A 24,469-nucleotide genomic window follows, 5' to 3' on the forward strand; every position below is an offset into this window, starting at 1 on the left:
TAATTAAAGGAAGGGGAGAAATATAATTTAGAAAATCAGCACGTGGATATACCAATCCATTATCCCAAGAAGACTAACTGTGTTTTTGGTATATGAAGGGAGCTTTAGTATGACACTGCAAGCCTAGGGAACCTGGCTAGGAGCTTTGGGTCTCAGCTCACTATCACATAAGCCAGTTCCCATCCACACCAACAAAAATGTTTCATTGCTGCTGTGATGTGCTGGAAGAAATCATGCTGACTTTTAGGACAAATAATCTCTGCAGTACTCTTGCTAGAGAAGCTCATAGCTGTGGAGCCCTGAAAGGTCCATGGGAAGCAAAAACTATGTATTACTGTTCAGTGTCCAGACACCAAGCTAGTATGCAGCTCAATATTGTAGAACACAATAATGTACTGATGGAGGCCTTGGATCAAGACCCAAGCTGACATGAATGCATAGGAGAATTCACTCAGTGCATTAGCCACATTTACTGTCCTTTCTTTTTTTAAAAGAAAAAATTTTGCTCAAAGGATATTTTTGCGTTCAAAAGGGTAAACAGCCATTAAAACTCAAATAGGTGTTTGAACAGCATCTTCCCTAGCTTCTATGAAGCCTTATCTCTCTGTGGCAATGATGAATTTGATGTCAAATCTTCATTCCACTACTTTAACATACAATCCTTTCCTTATCAGCTCTCAGTTGTAACAAGAACATGGATAATTTAAATTGTTGGCTTGTGTAGAGGCTGAATGTAGCTAACAAATCTTTCTTGTGAAAGCAACTGAGCATGGTTCCATGATTACTAACCACAGGTCTATTTTTAATTCTTCAGCACTTCCCAAATTTTAATTTTTTTTTTCCAGTAACACCATTACAAGCCAAACAGACACCCTCTGTAACACACTGTGAGTTACCAAACACTTGGTATTTTTCCACGTAGCAGCAGTTCTCAGCTCATTCTGTCAGCTGCCCTGTTCAGTATAGACCCTTAATGTCTTTAATGCCCAGCCATACACCTTCACTGCACCCCGGTGCCAGTTCAGCATTCGTGCATGTCCACCTGGCTGGGGTTGATAGCCCCATGGCCCTTTCTACTGGCACAAAATGGACTTCAATCTCTAAGTCAAGCTTATAACAGATGACTCAGCTTTCGAGGCAGTAAACTCTATTGTGTCTCCTTTAAACCTGAGCTGCTCAATCCATTTCCATTGGGCTTCAAAACAACACCCGGCTCTTGCCCGCAGTTTAATGGCAAGTGTCACATTCAGTAACAGGATTGCTTTAAGCTCCTCATTTGCAATAGCACAATCTCCTTGCAACGTGCCAGCACACTCATTTGTGTTGCCACTTAGGGGAACATATCCAGCTGGAAGAAAAAAAATCTAGGAAGGAAGAAAAATATTTGCTTGGGCTCAGCTGCTGCCCTGACCCTGTACTGCCCTACCTGGCTGCAAATGTGGTGATTCCAGCACAGTTCAAGGGGACAAGAATACCAGAGAAGCTGACATGGAAGCACAAAGCAATCATCTTACTGCATGTTGATTTTTACATGTTGCTGTGAAAAATAATCTGCTTTGTAGACCCAGAGAAACTACCCTGGTTAACAAAGAAAATCTGGTAAGGGCCATGATTTTCTCACTTGGCTTGAAACTAATAGGAAAATAATCCCTATAACACAAATTGGTTCTGCCAAATCAAGCATCTTCCTAATACCATGCAAACAAGTTGGTATGTCTTCTGCACTGCCAGAGGGAAAAGAGATTATCTAAACAGTGAATGGAATTAAACACACAGGAGCTTCAGTAACATAGAACAAGAAAACCAATGCACTAGGATTGTGTGTAGTACTGTATACAAAGCCTACATACAACTACTTTCACAAAGCTGGCAGGAAATATCCCTGTGCGATTCCCACATTTTCCTCTGTACCACTCAGCATCAATTTTCTCCAAAAGACAAACTGTATCTCCAGAACGAAGGTCCAAGTCATCAGCATGCTCTGCAAGACAGCATCATTTCAGTTAATGGTAGTTATCACACTCACTGATTTTCTTTGAGTAAAACCTTCTTAATATTAATACTACAGACAAGAGCAGAATGAGTTTTTGTAAAACCTTAATCATACTTGCTAAACAAATTAGCTTTAACTAGAAGACTGGCCCAACTATAGCTAAAGCCATGGATTTGAACAATTCTACATGCAGACCTTACATGCTGAGCTTCCTGATTAAGATCCAAGTCCTAAGAAAATCCCCATCTGAAAGTCACAGAGAAAAACAAGCTTCGAAAATATTCACATTTACTTACCTGCAGAAAAATCATGCAGGACTACAGCATGAGGTGCACTTGTGTCAGCAACTTTTGAAGGGTTGTTTGAATCCTGACAACAACAAGTAAATCCAAGTAGTTTATAAATCATGAAAGACAGTAACACCGATTCTCTGTCACGTACTCTGAGAGTCACTTTCTGACTTTGGACACAACGTTGTTGTGGTACCAGAGAACCACCACTGGAGGCACAAGTGCTGGTCACTGGCCTGTGTTCTGTATGCCTTTGGCCAGTGTAAACCAGAAGGCATTTCACCAAAATCTACTTCTGATCCAGCAAAAGGAAAGGGAGGGCGTGAAACTTTTCCCAGTATAGATGAAGCCTCAGATAGCTCTGTGGGTCAGCAGGCTGGAGCGCTGATATCAACTCTTTGCAAAAGGCTGTGGCCAAACTCGCTGCTGCTCGGTACTGTGTGTTGCCACTTACTTCTCCTTGCCCAGCCCCAGCACACCCAGCAGGGGCAGCACATCTGCCACCTGCCCAGGATTTCAGAGGGCAGAGCCAGCCACCAGCAAGCATGCAGGAAAATAATAGGAGAAATGACAAGTTTGTTGTGGGATGTTTATCAAGGGAAAATATAGTCAAAATGCTGAGCCTTCATCTCTAGCCCACTCCCTAGAAGTTTTTAGACTGTACTGACCACAACCACTGTGCCTGAATTGCTTTCAAGCAAAGTAATTCATTGTGTGGGAAAAAAGGAAAACAAAACCAACAACCAAAAAGGCCCAACATGGACAAAGGTAAGGAGAGAATAACATGAATTACAACAGATAACAACAGATTGCACAGAAACCTATTTCAACCATGTAGGTTTTGCTTATCAAAAAGGCTGCTCAGAGCGATCATCTACACCAGCTGTTTGATAATAATACAGTCATGCCCTAAAACAGGTTAAGTTCTGTATAAGCACAGAGCAAGGGAAATTCTTTGAAGTCCCTACCTCAATCACTGACACATCACATATAGCGCTTCGTAAAACTGAGCGCTCATCTTTTGCCTGCTTTTCAGATACTCAGCCAAGGGAGTGATTACCTTCAGAGGAGACAGAGGAACTTTACCAGTTTCCTCTCCCTTCTGGCACTCCAAGTAATCACTGTTGCTCTGCTCCATAAGCAGAATGTCCTGGTGCTATGAGGCAAATCACCATTATTGGGGTTTGTTTTGGTGGTTGTTTTGTTTTTATGAAAGAAACAAAAGGATTTAATAACCACTATTGCATTTCTCAGTGCAACCTTTAAAGCCTAAAGCAGTTGATACTTTAACATAACTGGAATCTTACCCATTAAACATTTATGAACAGAAGAAAATGTCTTACCTTACAGGACGGTTCCCCATGGTTCCTGGGAAGGCAATCTTCCTTGGCAATTCCATGAGACAAAGGTAGCTTGAATAGAGGCAAATGGGAATAGTTTGTTTCAATTTTAAGCACCCAAAATTTCCACTGCATGTGAAAACAGGCAATGGAAGTATTCTGACCACCTCATACAGGTAGCTAATTTAGGAATCTTGTGGGAGATGACAAGCTCCTTTGGAAAGCCTTCAGAGCAGGATTGCAGGTGATATGACCTGCCATTTCGAGAAACCCAAGTTTCGCCATCAGCTTTAAAATTTTCTTAGCCACCTAACTTTTATTATCCCATATGGCACATGATGTTCAGCAACACTCTAATACAGAAATGTATTCAGCTGTCATGGACGGCACTGGAAAAATGACCTGGGAGGAAAATTTCATAGACAGTAACATGCAAGGTCAGGAAATTACTGGCGACCTGCTACTGAAAAAAATCTAATTTCCAAGATATGTCACATGTTTTTCTATGCGAACAGGAATGGCTGTGCCACAGAAGAAGTATGATGCTTCCTCTATGTCAGACCTGTTCCTACTATCACTTAGATGCCCCTTTATCTCTCTCACTCCTCTGTACCACCAAGAACCTAAACACGAGAGTGAGGACCAGAGAGAAGGCAACAGAATGCTTCTAGTCTGTGCTGCATGTTGATGTTGTCATTCATGCTGTGGTTCTGTGGGCACTTTTTTTTTTTTTAATGGCAATAGCACTGGTTCAAGCTGTCACCAGTTCGGATCACTGACCAGTTTTAAGTATCTGGGGAAAAACTCCCTCCTGGAACACTGATCTGTGTTATCCCCTAACACCACATGCAGTACTAAATATATATATATATATATATATAAATATAAAATTTATAATGAAAATGGTTGGAATCTGTACGATGAAAACCAAAGATAAGTAATGTTACATTCCTCGCTCTTCGCAGGCTTGATTAAGCAAGGTAAGCTACTTTTTATGTTTTGATGCTCTTCCAATTTTGTTAAGTGTTTTGATATACACAAGGTATAGCTCTATACAGGTGCAATATTTAGCATCATTTTATGTACTCTAATAGAATTCAGAACTGATGACTGTGCAAAAGACCCCAACAAATCAAAAGCTATAGAGATATATAAAAAATAATATTAAAAAAATTACATGTATACATACATCTATACATCACATTTGTATATCGCTTTCTCTAGTACTACCTCACACTGCTTATTACTCTTTATTTATCAGTATTTTCTAGGGAAGGTTATGCTGATAGATGCACTAATCGTATCACAGTAACCTATCTCAATAGTTTTCTCACTACCATTTCCACCAGCATGCTTTTATAAACACCAGTCTCAGAATATCTCAGCTCTCACCATGTATTTATTGTAGAGGGGGTGGCCTGGTTTAGGTCTTGGAGGTAAAGCTGGATCTTGATTTTTTAATACTTGGCTCTTTGTTCTCTTGGGTCCCAATTTGAACTTGCTTGGTCTTTTATCAGGAGCAATGTCAGAAGTGGATCGGGAAAGAGCATCCTTCTGGGAGGAGGTCTTGGTTGCAGAGAGTTTTGGTGGAGGTGGCCTTCCAGGAACTCCTTTAGGTGGGGGAGGTCGAGCTGGTACAATTTTTCCATTCGCAGGCCTAAAAATTGGGTGAGCCATCTGAGAAATATGCATATTAAGAAGCCTGCCACCCCCCAACCTCCACCACAGCCCTAGCAATAGAGTATGCTATAAGGAAACATGACTCATGGCTGCAGAGCTTGAAATATCTGAAGTTCTTGAGGAATCCACGAAACCTTCAAATAATGGGATTGGATGATCAAGTCCTTTTACAGATCCTTTGACTTCACATTTCCAAGTCTGCCCACCACTTTTATTAACAGCCTGCCAGTGTTCTCAAAAGCCCTCTACATAAGCAGGATTTTTTTTTAGCAATCCACTTTTAAAAAGAGCTTTGACTGAAGATGCCTTAGCAAGGAGTTCTTCCAGTGAAGAGCCTGAGGGAAAGCCCTGAGAAGCTCTGCTGATCCAGCTGGTTTTCAGGAATCAGACTAGCTCATACTCCAGGATTTCACTCACCTAAAGTCACTTTTGGGCAGTGGCAATGCTCAAGCTTTCTGGTAATACCAGAGGTACCACACTCTCATTAGTGTACCAGTAGTTTAGAAAACAAAATCAAGAAGTCTAATAACTGACAGTGGTAATTTAAAAGAAAAAAAATAAAATTCCTCCTTACTAAGTGCTGACAAAAAATACCAAAGTTTTCAGAATCAAAGAGAGTAAACAGTAATTTGCTAATAAAAAAAATCACCTCTGTTTTAAACAAGCATTGTGCCCATAAAACTCTGGCTTCATGTTATTAAGAAACCTGGCACTGCAACGATTCCAAAAATACAGGTTTGTTTAATTTTTATTGGGAAGTCTTCCATGAGTAACTGCACTTTTCTCCTACAATTTTATCTCTCATATATATATTTTACACACACACACATATATATATTAGCATAATTATTTGCTAGCATGAATTCCTCAAGGATCAGTAAAAATTATCAACCTCAACAAATGTGCATTACTGGAACTTCCAGAGAATCTGACACGTTTTGTGAATGTCATCTACCACTTGAGAAGGTATTGGTGATTTACTGATGTCCCTGATAAGAGTTCCCTACTCCTATTTGAATAGGACTTATTTTTTTCAATTTCAAAAAATGTTTCCACTTCTGTTCAGCTTATAATTAATTCTGATGGTTCACTGGGGTTTTAGGCCTGAAGTGAACGCTAGACACTGGGAAGGTCCAGCATCTGCCCTTTCGAGGGTGGCAGCATCTGCCACCTCCATTCCTCCACCACTCCAAGCCAGCCACAAGCGCAAGTGCTGTTGATCAAAAGGTCAGCAACATGCAGGAGGGGATGTTCTCTGTTCAGCTGTGGGTAAAAAGGTTAAAGATGCAGAAAGGAATGCCTGTCAGCAGCCACTGCACATTAGCTGAGGAGCCAAACAGCTGTCCTTCTGTAATCTCACTGCTCATACCGATGTCGTACAAACAAGTATGAACCCACTAGCAGCTTGGATCTGCCTCTTTATTAGTGAGTACATTAAAAGCAAAACCTGCCCAAGCCCTTTGAGTTAGGATCAGAGTTGGTGGTATCTACACTGAGACTAACTACACATGCTCACTTAAAAGAGATGTTTCTGAGTTAATCACTGAAAAACTGTGCTTACCTTGGAGGTAGTGCAGGTTCTAGCTGAGGTGCTCCAGCCTGTTCTGAATGATCCAAGTCCTACGAAGATTAAAAAGAAAAAGGCATTTCATTAAACCTAAGAAACAGAAAGGATCTTGTTTAAATGATGCATTTCTTATTTTAAATTACAGACAAGAAAAACAAGAGTTTCTGGCACTTTGGGACTAAAGTAATAAATATCATGGTGTGTTCTAGCATATTATTGTTGTACGTAGAGGGAGATGTAAATAACTTTGGCTGACTCACCTGAATCACAGCCTAAATTGTATATTAGATATGACCCAGCCCTCTTTATCCTATCACGTGGGAATCAGGCAAGAGACAAACTCAGGCGAATCATACAAATGCACAATTTCACTGCCCATAGGATTCCAACTTGTCTGCAGTTACGTTATTGGCTTTGATTTAACTTTGACAGATGAAACACTTTGAATAGGCTTAGAGCAGAAAATATGACATTGATGTAACTCGCACAGGAGAGAGTCTCTTGCAAATAACATTAGCTCTCATTCAAGAAGGCATCTAAGGATGTTTCCTAGAGATCTAACACACAAATCCTGCTGAATCTTGCTTTGGCAGATCAAGGCTTTGCTGCTCCCAGCTGCCCATCCCAACCCTGCCAGAGATTGCTACCCTGTGGCAGTCAACAGAGGGGAACACATGACATATCTGAAGGGCTTGGACCACAGTAATGGATTAAAAAGTTACCATCCTTCTGACTCCTGCTCTTCATTTTCATCCCAGTGCCAGAGAGTACCGCCAGCTCAGCTGACCAAGCGCAGCTGTCTGCAACAGCACAGCAAATCAGAGTGCTAAATCTACGATCAAAAGTAACCTTCCTGAACCAGTAACTTTTAAAAGGGCTCAATGCTCTTGCTTACGTGTCTTGTCGACATGTGCTTGAAACTGGTAAACAATTTCTGTGATTTTTCTCCACCTAGAAAATACCTAGATGTATTTTGTGACAGAACTTTGCCTCTTGACTAAGTCCCCAGATGACTGCTCCTGATTAAATACTTCTGATTAAAAAGAAAACAGCCTGACACTTTCAGATGGGACTGGTATCCTAACATCAAAAGTTCTCCTCTTCTGCATGAATCCTGAGCCAATTGCTGCTTATGGTCAACAGCTTCTGCTGTTGCTTCTACAGATGAACACTGCTAGTTTCAGAAGCACTGGTTTGTGCAATACTTTATTATGAATCCATTCTCAATATTCTCCACTTGGCAATGGAAAGAGGTTGAAATGAGCATATACAATCTTGAACTTCAGTTCAGAGGAGGAGATCTCAAAATATGTAACAGGTTATTCAAAGATTACTATATGAAGTGATCCTCTGTGTGCCTGTCACAATAATCTGGAGGATATTGTAAATGTTCCTGGATTGTATTGTGTAAAATGTTATTTAATGTATTGTATTGGAAATTATTTTTACAGCATTATCTAGAAAAGATAGGACCTCTATGAATAGCCTCTTCAGCCACAACGTTTAAAACCCCCTTTATCCTATTAGCAAAAGTAGCCACAAATACATTTGTTGGCAGCTGTCCACCTAGTCAGGGCTTTTGATTTGATTTGATCTTTTTACTGCCTATGGTTTCCACAAGATTCTCTTCCTTTTTTGCCATCACAGCTCTCAATATCTGGAAAATCTATTTTCATTTTCTAGTTTATTTTAATTCTCTCTAGTAAATTTGTTTCAAAGTGAATATAGGATACAGCTATAAATGAAGCTTCAGCTTCAGCTACAATGTCTACCATTATTATTTGCTCAGGAGTGAAGAGCAGAGCCGTACTTTTCAGAAAGATGGTTCTACTCAGGGTCTGACAAGGGCCAGTAGAAGACAACTGGAAGAAAAGAGCTGAAGAAAGAAAGCTTCATTCATTTACAGAACAGCTTCTCTGCCTGGACATCAGCTCAGACACAGAGAAGTACTGTGTATATGAAGGTAAAAAAGTATGTATTTCTAAAGGACTTTGGCAGTATTTGACCATAAAAGTCTTATTACACTTTGAGCTGCTTTGCAGTGCTTTGGAAACTAAATTGTAGCGTATCCTTGATTCCGGCTGCAAAATACAGAAAATTGAAGATAAATGTGATCAAAGTTTAGTAAAATCAACAAAGTGTTTTTCAGAACTGACAGCAGTCTAAATTACCTAATTAAATTAGAGGACGCAATTAAAAGAAGAAAACCTTATATTTTTGAGTAGTCCCTTTCATCCTTTGGTCCCTCAAATAACTTGCTTTAAAAAGGATTGAGAGTGACAAGAGATCTGTTACCCAAAGCAGACAAAGTTGTAATGCAGGAAAAGTTTTAACTTACCAATTTTTTTACTAGGTCACCACTGTTGGGTTTGCCTGTTGTGATGTCAGAGGTGTTGCCAATAGGCTTTTCAGCTGGGAGTGGTGGAGGGCTATGAGGGATGTCATTTAAAGCTGTAAAAAAAAAAAAAATCCCAAATGAAAATCTAATGAATAGCTTCTTTACACAGACCAAACATAGATAAGAAAATCCACCTTTTTTCAGTGCATCTTTTTGTGAACACAACTTCCTTCCTCAAAGCCAGAGCAGCCAATGGGCAGGACCACCAAAAGACTAGCGAAGGGAACATTGTACCTCTGACGTTGACTGTAGGAGTGCTTCCCATTCTGCATAATGAATCTACACTTTACTCTCAGGACACCAGCAAGTTATTCTAGGGTTTCAGCTGCAATACTTGTTGATATAATATTAGATGAGCAGAAGAGTTTCTACCCTTGGGAATGTTGGACTCATTACTGGATACTCTGAAACACCATCACCATCTCTCAGCCACATTTCTAAACTGGCTCACTTTTTTCAGCTGTCAGCTCCTGGAATATCCTTCAGGCTGGAAAACAGCTGAGGGTTATTTCAAGTAACCCTGAAAGATCAGGAGACTTGGATGGAAGAATCTCCGGAAAGGTAAAGGCAAGCAAAGAAACTCTTGCCTTCTAGAAAAGTCACAGTGATAGAACAAAAAGACAGATGGGAGCTCCCTGGTAGTCTGTGAAGAGCTAAGCAAATTTAGGACATAGAAGAGGAAACAGTAAAGTTCTTACTAGGGAAGAGTGATTATCTCAGTCTCAACAAAGATACAAAATTCTGAGATACGTGAGATTTGTTTTAAATGTCTCTGCCATCCAATTCTGGGAATGACTTGGTCAAGTTTTATCAGCATATTCACCGATATTTTTGTCTTTGTATACTGAAACTGTCACCTATTTTACAATGCATTTGCATACCAAGAAAATTCCCTTCATACCACAAACTTCAGACACTCTTCTGATTTCCAGACTGTCCTGGAGTTACATAAAAAGATGTACAGACAGCCTGAACTTTCATAGACTAATGACAAAAATGAGCACAGATTCTACAGAAAGGACAACTTTAAGTTGCTCATTTCATGAAAAGTACTCTTAACAAAGGAAGAGCACATAGGAAGGAGAGGTGGTGTTTTTAACACCTCTGTTGTACTACCATGATCTAAAAGACTGGTGTTGATGTTTAGAAGTGGATTATTTCAAGGATAAATACATTATAACACTCAGGAGCAGGTAATAGTCACTGTGTTGGCAGGGACTGAGAACAGGGAATAGAAGTTAATGAAGTTCATCCACTCTTCTAAGGTAGTACGATGAGAAGTAAAAACAATACCTGCTCGTAATTGCAAAGGATATCTTCTCTTCAACATACCTTACTGATATACAAAGAACATGAGAGATTTATTTATCGATGCCACTTCAAATCTTGATATATGCACAGATGGTCTAACTTCTCTGCCTTTGCTGTTTATAAACCAAAATTAAAGGAAATAAAGGAAGAAAAAAAAAACCTCCAACTAGAAAGCAGGTGCTACTTTCAGTGATTTCTAAGTGTAAAAACTGAAGTGGAAGTTTAATGCTTCCTTTCTAATCATAGCTCAACAAAAATGCTAATGAGGAACTTCTAAAGCACTGGAGATCAAATTCTTAAACATACAGCTCTGCCCTCTTTTTGGTAGTGCTGTTTTTTTTTTGTTTTTGTTTTTCTCCAGTTTATTGCTTTTTTTCTTTTTGTTTTGCACTGGTTCCTAACAGACAAAGGATGGCAAAAGACCCCTTGTATTGAGACCATGTAGCTCTCTTACAAGGTAAATGTTACTATATCCTTGTCACTCCTTGGCCCAATTGCACTTGGGATTTTTAGCTTTTAACAGCTTACATTTCTACAGCAGTTCCTATCTGCCAAAAGGTTACTCTGTTTATTTGGAACCTGCTCCTGTTCCCCCACATCCCATTAATCTTCCAGCCACAGCCTCTTATAAAGCAGTCCTTCACATCCCTCTAAAAATTGTAATTAAGTACACTCTGACTGGCAGTCTCTGTAGGAAGTTCAATTGCCACTAGAGAGCAGCAAGGGACTGGTTATCTGCAAGCTCAAAAGACTCCAGATAAGGAAAAAAAAAAGTCTTCTATTTAAAAAAAAAAAAAATACAAGGAAAGATCTCCTTTATGGAGATTGATTATGTTGGGTTCCTTCCATTAGTTTGTAAACATATTCTTCTAACTGAAAAAAGCTTTTATATATGATCATGTATTAGCAGCATGTCTTTTCCTAATTGCTTTATCTTCATTCTTCTCTGCATTTTTCATCACTTCCACTGCATTTCACACATACACAGAGGAAAAGAAAACCTGAGGGGTTAGGTGGAGAGAGAAGGGATCTCAGGGAATAGTGAAAGTCTTAGTAGCAATGCCACCAGGATATCTTTGGCTCTATACCTACACAATTTAGTACAACTTGAGTCTGTAATATCAGTTTCAAGAGCTATCTTCTGATCCCTCTTCGTAAGTTTTGAGGATAAAACATAAGGCTAAACTTCAGCAGCTATGTACTCAAGGACTAAAAGATCAACACAAAGACCTTGTGGCTCTCTGATAAATTTCCACTCTGAGATACTGTCAGTGTAATTTGTAAAGTTGTAAAGGATTAGAGATGGAAGGCATTAGGGATAAGATAACTATCAGAAAACTACAGACAGGAGGACCTTGACACAAAATAGAACAAATCAGTTCTTTGCAATCGAATGCTCGCATGCCTTTTTTATTCCCTCAATTACTACCAAAACACTACAGCTTAAATGACCACGGATTTTGATGGAAGCTGTAAAAACTATGTTTACAACCTGACTAAGCTTTTGAAGCAAAATTTAATACACTAATGTGGTTCCTTTGACAAGTGCAGGCCCTGCTCACAGGAAGCTTGGGAGCAGCATTAAAATATCCTCAGCTGATGTCTGCACATAAGTCAATTTGACCAAAGGTACAGCTCAGCAGTACGGGTTAGCTGACTGAGCAAGTTTGCTTCTGCTGCAAGGGTCTCCTCCAGCTCTTCTCTGCCAGCATTTAGATCTCTCCCCGCCACCATTTCCCCCCTGATACGCATTAGCTCCATAAGGTTTGAGGAGAATCAAACTTAGTGCAAAGGGGGGCACCAGACAAGGTAGATGGGAGACAGGGAGAGAGGAACATGACTGCCAGCCACTGCTGCCTCCCTCCACTGCTGGCCATCTGTCGTGTTCAACTGCACTGCAGGATTCCTTTGACAGCTAATACAGCAAGCTAACAGCAACTCGATTTGGAAATAGTAAGTCCCAATTAAAATTATTTTCTGGTAAAGATTTTTCAGACAATTTGGGAGAAGAACTTACATTTCCCGGGTTTAGCTGGAATTCGGATAACAGTGGGTTTCCGTGCTAACGCTGGTTGAGCTGCCTGTTCCTTCACCGGTTCACTTTTGGAGAGGAACTGGAATGGATCTAGAAGGAGAAAAAAAACACAATGTATTTAATATGCATTTGCTGAACACAAATCTTACTAGTTATAGCATTCATTTTTAAGCACATTAATATTTCACACCCAAGGAAGTCATAAAAAATATATAAATCTGTTTCCAGGGACAAACATTGGGCTGATGCAAATAGAGTAGTCAGCTCTTTGTAAATAACGTTATCTTTTAGGTACATCCACTATCATAGTCGAGTTAACACAAACGTGTTACAGATGCCTTCTGGAATTATATAAGCCACCGAAGAGCAACCGCATTGCTTGATAATAGGGACCCAAAATCAGGATGGCTTTGGGGAAATGTATTTTCATCACAGTTCCTCTCATGTGCTGTGAACACATTCACCACTAAGTTTTAATCAGCAAAATCTTGCCAAAGCTAAATGGTCAGCTCTACAGAAGTTTTATCTTTATGCCTACAGAAAGAAACAAACAAAAAAGCAGAAAGCACTTAACCATTACTGATTACAATATATCTTTGCTGTAGAATAACTAATTCCCTTGGAGATTCTGCGTCATTTTGCTGATTATAACCCTGAAGTCATGGAGAGACTGGTTCACACCAAGGACTCGGAGTCGTCCCTGAGCTCTGTGTGTCCCTGCCTAGATCACTCATTCCTCTACAAGCCTGTCCAGCCATTCCATCGGTAAGACAGGAGCAATGTTTTCTATGATTAATAAACTTAAGCACTGGTCTCGTATTAATAGGCATGGGAACATATGTGCATGTAGAAGGCAGCTGTAAAAATACTCGTACATAAATAAAATCCAAATCAAAGGGTTCTTCCTCACGTACACCATGTCAAAGAGCAATACTTCATTTCTACTTGTTCTATGCTGTTAACAGATGCTACCTTTTTCTCTGGCATTCCTAAAAACTGCAGTAAAATGGCAATGCTTAGCTGCATCAGAAATGTGTAAGATAGAAACTGGAGAAGCATTCTGGCCAATAAATTCTCCATGACATGCATTCACAGCCCCAACAACTGAGTTTGATCTCCTCTGGTGGCCTTTTTAGATGTGTAGCTCAATGAGATGTTATTTATGGAGTGTCAGAGTCTCAGAGAGGAAGCATGCTGGGCATCTCTTTACATTCTTTGGGGCTTTTAAAAAAAAAACTTATATCTTCCCAAAACCACCACCACACTTTCTGACAAAGCTGAAAATACTGCATTTGATAAAACTTTATCTTCATGTTCAACACTTAGAATCAAGCAAACAGAAGTTATGCAGTGTGAAGTCATGATTTCTTATTGATAATTTGGAACAATACAACCCAATGCAGTTTATCAGTACACTTGCAATCTGTGTCTGGGAGTGTAAATCAAATTTTAAAATACCCAGAAATACAGTACTTATGAACCTCATTACAAAGCTTTTAGCACTTCAGTTTAAAAAGCCTTGGCATTTTCAGAGAGGGAAAGATCAACTACATTAGGCCCTTTTTTGTTATTTTTACACTAAGAATAGGCCCCAAACAGCTTCAGACAGGCTCTAGCACCAGCAAGGACAGCATGCTGCATGGCCCAGGCATGCTGTGATGCTCATCTCCCGCTAGCCCCTGGCCCAAGGCTCTTTGTAGGTGCATCTGTCAGACAGAGGCACAGGGTTTGTGTCACAGTCTGTCCCAAAATCAGGACATCCAGCTACCTACAGCCTCCCCAGATCTGCCTGGGTACCTTCATGTCGCGCTGCAGCCGTGAATCAAAGCTCACCGATTCTTTCCGCCAGACCGCTTGTAAACAGCTTTGGGCATAGACATCAGGTACATTTGAGAAGCTAAGTGTGAACCTGCCAGCCTGGTTAAGTTACTGTTAGCACTAGTCAGTAAAAGGTTTAGGTCTCCTCAGTGAAAGCTGCACCAGAGCAAGAGATGTGCTAGAGGACTGGAAAACACAGACCACACCAGGGGTGCGAGCCGTCTGACAGTACAGTAGTTGCAAGAAACGTAAAAAACCCACTCTCAGAGCAAGCCTGCAGTTAGCATTTTCTTTCCTTTCTTTACACCTACATCTGCTAGCTACACTGCTAGAATTTGAATTGCATTCAAAAAGATTTACCCAGTCTTAACTGCATGATGGTGTTCAGAATGATTTGAGTGCCACTGAAAAAAGAAAGCCCAAGGCAGGGTTTCCTCTGCTCTCAGTCAATTACCTGGTGACTGTAGCCCAGGTACACCCATAGGGGCAGCAGGGCTGCGGGGCCCCTGGGGAAGCTTGAGGCCAAGGGTACCCATGGGAAGGTGAGCAAGGCTGGTAGCGGGCTCCTGGACACAGCAGGGCCGTAGGGAACCTCCCAGGCCAACTTTCTGCAGAGGGAAAGGAAGCTCTGCATGGATGGTGAGGGAATAATTGTCCAAAGCCTCCATCTCATAGAAGTACAGACAGAATAACACCAAACGGGAATACCCTGAATACCTCAAACCACCACAGATCTGTATTCTTTCAAATTGGGAGATTTACAAGTGCACAAAAATACTGGCTGTCAGCTGCTATCATTTCTGTGCAAGGAGATGGCTTTCCTGACCATTCAGCAGTTGGCTGCAGTCTCTAAATCACTAGATTTGGTCAAAGTTATTTTTAAGTCTCAGTTTCCGTCATTCTCAACCCGAGGCTGAGAAAACTGTTCTACAAACCTTAGTTTTCCACTCATTATCTTATGTTCAATTACACTGTTGTCACCTCATAATTAGCTTAAAACTCATTACCTTGTTTGTGTCATTCCATTCCCCAGTGCTGGGTTTGCAGCAGAAATTGGCTGAGTAAACGGCTGCGCTGCTTTGTGCAATGGGACTGACAGCATATCAAATTTTTATGTTGTTTAACAACAATTGGGCATCGTTTGAGCATAATTCATGGAAGTGTGAAAACAGAATTGTTAACATACTCATTTAAAGCTTCTCAGCTCAAGGAAATTAGTCTGCAAGGCATTTTTCATAACACATATCAACAGACTTCAATCGATCTTTTTTATTAAACTTTTACAATGATGCTTAAAGCCTGTGTTTCTCTGGGTCTCACTTTTCTGGAGCTTCTGTTTCAAAGGCTTATTTGATAACATATATTACTGTGCTGCTTTGTTGGTAAGGCAAATGAAAGTCGTGTATCCAAATACACCATGTACCATCTCTTTCTTTTACCAGTTTAGGAGAGAGCCTTTTTTACCACTTCCATTTATAATCCTTTTTTAAAATCAGAAATCAGCAGGTTACAGAACAAGCATTAGCTATTGTCCCTGTGAACAGGAAAATGGATAGCTTTCTGAAGCATGTAGTGGTGGTCTTTAAGTAGATAGTGAGATGGTAACAGATACCTCAGCAGCAATAAGGGGGCTCTCCAGACAAATCAGATGTGGTACACTGGAAGCACAGAATAATATCATCTACTGCGAAGAACTTCAGTCCTGCAAGAATTACTCTCAGTACGCAAAAACAGCAGAGTGTAAAATGCGTTGATGCTGACATTACAACACTTGTCACTACAGAAGTAGTATGCAACTGTGTCTACTTTCAGTGTTTAATTAAAATAAAATAAAATAAAAGCTACTGCAGGCAAAGCTCACACATTCTCTTCACATGGAACATAATTATCATCAGGGTCACCAGGGGCTCCCGGGAGAAGAAGACAGGCCAACCCCCACCAACAACTGCTTTATTAAAACCCAGCCTCGCAAAACCACTGTTGGCTTTGTGGAAGCAGATTTAGTTCACACTTGGGGAAGATTTTCAGTTACAGACCCCTCTTAGTAATATACCTGGAGATCCACTGCAGGTCTGACAGATAGCATCCCAAACAGGAATGGGGTCCATGCTTAAGAAACACTGGGAAATACCAAAAGTCTGACCTCTCCTGAAAATTCTGAATTTCAACCTATCTGCAAACATAAATAGTCAGATCAGACCGTGTATTCTACTGAATTCCGGCATCAGCCATTTTCCCAATCTCAGTTTTTCCCAGTTCTTTTCATCAGGGAAATTACCAGCTTCTTCAAAATGGTATTTCTGACCCAGAGAGAATTACAGAGTCCGTGCTGCCTTTCTCAAAATATGCAATCTTCAGGTCCCTCTGCATAGAAAATTGCCATGGTCTGATCACATCCATGTCTTTCAGCAGACTGGGAAATTAAAAAATAATAATGAAAAAAAGAGACAATGAGATTTAGGCTCATTGTGATGTCAACTGTGCCTAACACAAATATAAGCTCAGGTGCAACTCAGGCTCTTTGGATTTCTCATAGGAGAGGAGGCTGGGTCATGCAAATAGAAGGAACGCAGCATTCAGGAGTAGACCTTATATTGCTTCAGAAATCATTTCAAAATTAAAAATGGAGCAGAGACAAGCAAACCTGCTATCATAACGTTCTAGGATTTCTTTCTCCCCAGCCTACACAGTCACTTTTCATGACTAGCTCAGTTATTTCAGTAGCTGCTATGAGCAGACTGCATAGTCCTGCTTCATTCACAGATTTACACTGCATCAGGCCTGGGAGATTTGATGTACCTGATAGGCACAATTAGTCCAGCAGGTATTTGAGCGAGCTACTAAAAACCTCTTACATGTAACAACCTTTACATCTAAGTAGTATTTCTAACATTCTTGCCAAGACATTAGCTTTATTTCTGCATCTACTTATGCTGTACCAAAAGCACACACCACCAGAGCAAGTAGGCAATGATTGCAGAAGTTTCTTCTTGAGGATTCTCTGTCCTCCCAGAAAAAGAAAGACGGTCCAGATGCCCAAACAGAAATTTCCAACTTCTCACACATTAGTAAAATCAAAAAATGTGTTGTGCAAAGACTTATGGATGGGAAGAATTTCTCTGGCAAAATTTATTGCTACTCAGAGTGGAGGAAATACAGGGAACCACTTGCACAGGTACTAGGCATTGCTCTCTGTTCACTGCTGACATCTGATGAAAGGTAAGGGAACTCGAAGCCAGCAATCATTACTTTGGAGGAATGAGTCTGATATGAAGAATGAATGATGTCTATAAGATATACACAGATTGTGCAGAAGGAGCCATCAGCACAACAAAATGCATGAAGTCACAGAATTATGCAGAGTTTGATGTTGTCCAAAAGGTATCATTAAAATTTGATAAAAGATGCAATAGAAGACCTAGTATTAAGTCTTGTTAAAAACACAAGATGTCTTTAATACAGCAGTGGAATACCTCATCCAGATGTTAGAAAGCTGAAAACAAAATGAAATCCACTAGTGGAACAGCAACATTTCTTGGGCTATTGTAAGACTTAACGGCAATACCAGCATTTATAGGGTGTAAAACTACAGCACTATATAGTGCACAGAGACAGTTATAAACAGACCTTTTCCAAGCTTTGGCTATCATCAGGTTTGTGACATTTCTCTTTGAAACTGCGTGAATGCCCACACTTACTACCTGTGTGCTTCAAAAAAGCACAACAGTTTAATGTGGACAAGCTAGCAGTGAACCACTCGAGGTGACGGTAATTGCACTGCCTTTGGCACAAAAGGCCCGCTAACACCAGCACAAGTTATAACATAAGAGTTTGGGGACTATTGAATCTATTTCGCTAGGGTAAGAAGCGGGTAGGTGAAGTTGCAAGAGCCTTCAGGAGGTCTCTAATCCAACCTCCTGCCCGGAAGAGGTCAGCTATGAGGTGACGTTGCTAAAATTGGCTGCATAACCTGGTCTAACTTCAAAAATCTGATGCTGGAGGGCGTTTGGTCGTACAGTGGGCGACAAAACCAAAACCCAAGATTACCCCAGAGGTTAAGAAACACAGCCTCACCTGTTCTTGCCTGACAATAGTAATGCTTGCTCATTGGTAAGAGATTCAAGTGCCCCAAAACAAGCAAGCTGGAAATCTCCACAGCAGAGGATCCATAGTGGAAGAAAGTAGGGCATACAAAATCTTTTTAATGAAAATTTGGAGGACAAAGGAATGTATGATGTTGTTTAAAATATTCGTCTGGCCTCTCAGAATAATCTTGCATGCTTTCAGTGAAGGAAAAAAAAAACACTGTCTTGTTTATAAATGCTTCTTTTAAGTAAGCATTTTGTTATTTTTTTGACAACCTTCCTGATCAAAAGATGTCTGCATTTTAAGTGTTATAAAATAAACATTTAATCATTAAAGAAGGTTATCATTAAGAACATTATTACGTGCAAGTTACCACTTAACATGTATTGACATGGAACTCAAAAGTGAATTTGTTTGAGTTTTACAACCCAAAGGGTTCATCACCTATTACGAGGCTATGATTTAAAATTTGTACTGGTTTCCTGAATTGGCTATAAGGCCTTCTCCTGCGGTAAGAGTGGAACCACCTACAAGCTCCTTGGGGGTCCAGCTTAAGTTCACTATGCAAGCATCTGCAGGGCCTGAAGAGGCAATGGATGCTTGCTACCACTTGTGTTGGAGATGGCCAACGCCGCAGCAAAACCAAGAGGGCACAGCACACTCCAGCTACCTCCAAAATGCCTTCAGGTACATCTCATTTTGTCAGGGGCTCAAGCCAAATGGAAGATTAAAATGGATGAGGCAGCCCACTCTGCTCTGGGGATGGTACCTTGGGCAGCAAGTCCAAAAGGAGACAGGTAATTTAAAATAACCACAACAAGAGTCATCGGGAGTGACATAGCAGAATACTGAGAAAAAATGCATTATTTTGAAGATAGGTCTGGAGTAATCTACCAGTTACAAACATTTTAGGTCTTTTATTTTTTTTTCCTGTTCCTTCCTGAGGAAGCAATTAAAAACAAGCAGCTGGGCAATATCCCCACAGAAGACAAAGTTGGAGTTACTCAGGCAGCAGTTTTTCAGAATCGGCCACAATATCACACAGATGCCACCATTCATGCCACAAGAAGGAACAACATATATAAATAGACAGTAATCACTGGTTTGGTCATTTTTCTGCCCATACAGGCAGAATTGAACTTTTATACTGTGAGGAAGTAAGTAACTAAATAAAAGAAGTAAGAAATGCATCCGTTGCATTACTGTTAGAATTGAAGTACATTAATATGAGGAAAATAAAACAGAAAACTGCCTCCTCGTAAGGACAGACACTCTCTGAATTACTTTTCAAAACATTTGGTTTAAATTAAGTTCTGGTACATCGGGAATAGAGCGATCAGTGAACTATATGATGTGTTGGAGAAAGAGAGAAGGCAAGGGGAAAAGAAGAACTTCCTACACATAAGAAAGAATTAAAATATTGTAGCAAAATCACCTCCAGGTTTTAATTTAAATATGTGCTCTAAATGCACATATTTTGAATGTTACCTTATTTTCCATCTCAGGACTTGAACAAGCAGGCACACTACATGCTTTAACATAGCGACTGATGGGAGTTACAGGTGAAATCATGGATCCACTGAAGCCACGGAACTTCTACCCAGCTCAGCTCACACTAGGATTTCATTTCTTAGCCTTTTTAAATATGGAATACCCAGAAACGATTCCTCCTGACACATTAGTGAAACTTGTAACCTTATGAAACCGCACAAATCCCAGTTACCAGCTATAACTGAAGTGTAAAAATATCCCTTATGATTCAAAATATCACAACTGTCATCAAAGCATTAACATGTCAAGATTTATGGTCCCAAGTAGACGCCTTCACATTCTAAGTGACTGGTTTGAGCAGGAGCAATTTCATTAGGATACAAACGCCTTTGAACATTATCTCTAGCCTTTGAGTGCAAAATTATGCGGGCACTTAAAACTGGCATCAATTCTGGCTGTTGATGAAAGGAGCTGTTCCACAGATTTGTCATTCTTGACTTTTCCTTCCTGCCACTTCCCTTGGGCCAGCAGTGGAGACATGAGCTGGATGCAAGGTTCTGCCATGGTTTGCCTCTGAATCTCCTAGCTGTCAAGCCTCCGTCAGACTTCAACTGGCACAGTGGGTGCTGAAAGCTTTGAAAGTGATCTTGATACAGGTACCCTGTATCTCAATGCGCACTAGAAGAACCATTTGGTTTTGCTTGTGTTTCACCTTTTCATCCAGATGCTCCCCTCAACTTCTGCACCAATCCCACCATCAACAGAATGCTTCACCTTCTTCCTTTCAAATCTCTGTCCAAATCTATTTACATTAGTCTAAGTCCCAGATGCATTTGTGCTGTATCAGAAAAAAAAAATTATGAACATTCTAATCTGCGATGCAAAACTGCTCTTTGACAAAAATCTGTTGGTGCTTAGTTTCAAACACCGCTGCATAAAAGCCTTTCTCCTTTTCTAGAGTTGCCATAACAACAAGGAGAGCGCTGTCATTTTGCTAAGTAATGACAATGACAAATATGTAAGAAATACAAAGGTCTGGGGAATTGGGAGCAGGATTACAGCTTCTCTTCCTGCCTTTACAAAACATTTTACTGTGGATTCATCTTGCAAATCCTAAGCTGTTCCTATGGGAACATGAGAAATAGCTAGTGTTAGTGCTCTGCGTTGCCTCATTTTTCAGAAAGCCAGTGTTGTTCTTGTAGATGCTTTGTCAAGACTTAGCATGGCATTAGTAATCAAGGGTATAGCATATGATCTTCAGCTCACAAATGCCTGCAAAAATCTGGAAGGATTCCTAATTTTACAAAGTAATAAAGTGATAATGCTGTCAGACCTTTTTTTCTTATCTACATACGAAGGTGTTGCAGCAAAAATGCCATTTTATTAAATGAATAAAATCATAGACTCCAGAAATCAGTAACCTTTCTGGAATCCTAGGTGTTATTCTTGATTAAATTAAGGAGAAAATACTTTCCATTCTTATGGTTAACAGAAGTGTTATTCAGATGATAGTTTCAACATGAAAGCTGATTTTTTCTTTCTTTGGGATGACCGAACTTTTGATTTAACAGAATTATCATCATATATTTTTTCAGGGTGGGGGAAAGGCAGACTCTTAGGGCACACAGCCAAAACATCACTTTCCTTTTTATTCTCTTTCAAAATGTAAGAATTCTCTTTCATTGCTGCCTTCTAGTTGGAAGTTACATTTTCCCTTTGTTTATTGCATCTAATCATCAAAAGGCTGAAACTACAAGTTTTCCCTCAAATGCACAGAAACCAAGAATCATCCCTCCTGCTTCTAACTTTCTTCTAAAACCACCACATGCACAGTGGCTGTTGTACAATTGCAGTCTCCAGACCTGATGATCTGAACTCTGTTCCCAGCTAGGTACTGTCAGTCACACACTTCAAAACTCCTCTCCACTCACCTGGTACTTTTCCTTCCTTCTAGGTTTGCTACGGTCTCTGCAGTGCTCCTGGAGCCCATCAGTCCAAGAAAAAAGAGGATGTGGATCCCTGTAGAGCTAATCACCTCTCCTGCAGGACCTTCTGTTGCCTTATTTCACTGCTTTTATAAGCTGCTCTGAGGTTTGTATGTCTGTACATGTTGACCTGAACAGTTTACAGCTTTAAGGGACTTCCTACATCTGCCTTGGGCTTTTTATGCCAACGTAAAATGGAAGTGGTAACAAGTCAGAACTTCAGCTAACAATATAATCCACTACCTGTAAAGAAATCATACTTGCTAACAATCATTAATATTGATTTACTCTGACAACTACACACTATTTGGGTGTCTCTTTGCAGAGTGATGAGATGTTTAGTGATAAATGAGGTTAAAAAAAAGGGGGGGGGGGATTTAAAAATCATAGTTTTTGAAACATGCATTTTGTATGACATGCCATCTGTTTTAAAGCAGAGCTCTCCCTGGATTGCAAAGAGGTTGGTGTGCTAAATCTGATATACTCAAATACTAGGAGGGAAAACCCCAGTGCTGTTAAATTCAGTGACAGCTGAACACCCACTTGTGTCTTAAGCTACCTAAACCATAGTTTTATAAAATGGCCTTAACTGGCCTCTTGTTTGATGGAATAAAACTAAGTTTATGAGAGAGATGTAGTTGTAGTAATTAATGCACCCGTATGAAATAACTTTTTTAATTTTTCAGAAAAATTTGAAGTTGCATAACAAGCATATAGTTGCGTGACAACACAACAGACAAAGATAGGGGAGAGAAAATAAATAGCCACTGGTGAAACAGAGTATTCCAGTGTGTTTGATCACCATTCTCCCTAAATAATAAACATTGCTGCTTCTCTAGATGACCTAATGGAACAATACCTACAAACATACTATGCTCAGGAGACTTCCACTACAGAGCTTCAGGCACTCTAATAAATTAGGCAGATTAGATGGCAAGAGATAAGATGTCCCAAGTTTCTGAGAGAGAATTGTGATACATTCTGGAGGGAACATCTGGTGTGTAACATGAAGTCTTTTATCATTATTTTAGTAATTGTGTAATAAATCCAGCAGGCAACTTCTGAGATTTATACAGCCCGAAAACCTTCCAAGTCCCAAAACTCATGTAATTTCATAGCATTCTTGACATAATGGAAAACAAAGAATTTCATGCACATATAGACCCTGTCAAAGCAGGCAGAATAGGTAAGACACAATTCACACAGGATCAGACACCTGCAAACAGTAACCACAGGGACAGTTTAAAACTTTTTCTTCTTACCTGCTGCTGCTTCACAACTGATGCTATCTTTAATGACACAAGGTGGACTCAGGGGCAAAACGTCATCATCAAAACTGATCAGATCTCCTTCCACATCTAGTTTACTTTGCAAAGTGGGTGCTGAGGAGTTGGCTGCAGGTGACAATTCCCCCAGAGACTTGGAAACTTTTTCTTGGAGAGATACAGGAGCCCGTGGGGGTGCAGCAATTGGTTTTAGCGTGGCCAAAGAAAAGGCAGGATTTTCTGCACTAGGTGACTTTTTAGGAACGAGAGGCCTTGGAGCAGGAACAGGATATTTCTTTTGTCCATCGTTCTCTGCAACCGATCCACTCTTTCTATCAAGAAAATCACTACTACTACTTTTTACAAGGCCAGGTTTTGGTTTCTTTGGCAGTTCAGGTTTGGTTGCAACACTGTTCCCAACTGCTTCAGGTTGAAGCTGCAATTCCTTGGAAGAAGGTGTTGATTTGCTTTCTGTCCATGCATCCCAATCTCCCGAAACTCTGCTTAGCCCTGGCTTTGGAGCAACTACTGGCTTCTTTGCAGGTACAGGTCTTGGGGCGAATGAACGAGGCGCAATTTCTGGTTTCTTTGCTAATCCTGAGGTATCATTAGTTCCTTGGGTTTCAAAAACTTTGATCCTTGAAACAATACTATTTTGGCTCTTTCCTGTACTCATGCTGTCCACTGCCAAATGATTGTCTAGTAAGCTATCATCTAACACAGATGACTGCTCAGCTGAAGGTTGCTGTCTTTTTGTGTTAGACTGGTTCACTTCTTCCCCATTGTCTCTTATCTGACTTTCAGTATTTTTGACCACAGGTCTGAGATTGCTTCTTGATCTTGGCTTTGGCACAGGACATATCACAGCATTGGGATTTTCTTGGTGCTTCTGACCTTCAGAAACATCAAAACCTATTAAGGAAGTCTCATTTTCTGAAGACCTATTCAGGAGAGATGCAGAAGGCCTAGGAGGTTTCAGAGGACTTTGCCCTACAAAAAGAAAAGAAAAGGTTTCAGTTATCTATTCTAGAACACTATATTTATATTAGTTTTTATCATCGTTAGGGTGTGAAACAATGATTTTTGTTCAGAACTTAGTGCTGCTTGTGAAACTGGAATTCTCTTTCTTAAAAAAAAAATAAAAAAAAATATATGAACTCCAGGAAGAAGCTGAAGATTGCTAAAACATATGGCATCTGCATGCTGTGAG

The 24,469-nt window shown here is 40.1% G+C and overlaps 1 protein-coding gene and 1 long non-coding RNA gene across 7 annotated transcripts in view; both read right to left on the reverse strand.

Annotated features, from left to right (window-relative positions):
- SH3D19 (SH3 domain containing 19) overlaps positions 1 to 24,469 on the reverse strand; it is an 80,358-nt gene that overhangs the window by 8,148 nt on the left and 47,741 nt on the right. For all 6 annotated transcript variants that reach the window (XM_068680933.1, XM_068680937.1, XM_068680936.1 and 3 more), the window contains 8 exons: positions 23,257 to 24,249; positions 12,597 to 12,704; positions 9,209 to 9,321; positions 6,865 to 6,923; positions 5,016 to 5,280; positions 3,627 to 3,695; positions 2,290 to 2,362; positions 1,851 to 1,981 (listed from right to left, as the gene is read on the reverse strand). In XM_068680933.1, the coding sequence (XP_068537034.1) occupies positions 1,851 to 1,981; positions 2,290 to 2,362; positions 3,627 to 3,695; positions 5,016 to 5,280; positions 6,865 to 6,923; positions 9,209 to 9,321; positions 12,597 to 12,704; positions 23,257 to 24,249 (1,811 nt within the window). The remainder of the gene's footprint in view (positions 1 to 1,850; positions 1,982 to 2,289; positions 2,363 to 3,626; positions 3,696 to 5,015; positions 5,281 to 6,864; positions 6,924 to 9,208; positions 9,322 to 12,596; positions 12,705 to 23,256; positions 24,250 to 24,469) is intronic.
- LOC137856063 (uncharacterized) lies at positions 19,434 to 22,195 on the reverse strand. The gene is made up of 2 exons (XR_011096170.1): positions 21,941 to 22,195; positions 19,434 to 20,847 (listed from the first exon to the last, which is right to left on the reverse strand). It is a non-coding gene; the product is annotated as an uncharacterized lncRNA (long non-coding RNA).

This window comes from Anas acuta, chromosome 4 (assembly GCF_963932015.1).
Source record: "Anas acuta chromosome 4, bAnaAcu1.1, whole genome shotgun sequence".
NCBI classification, from domain to species: Eukaryota; Metazoa; Chordata; class Aves; order Anseriformes; family Anatidae; genus Anas; species Anas acuta.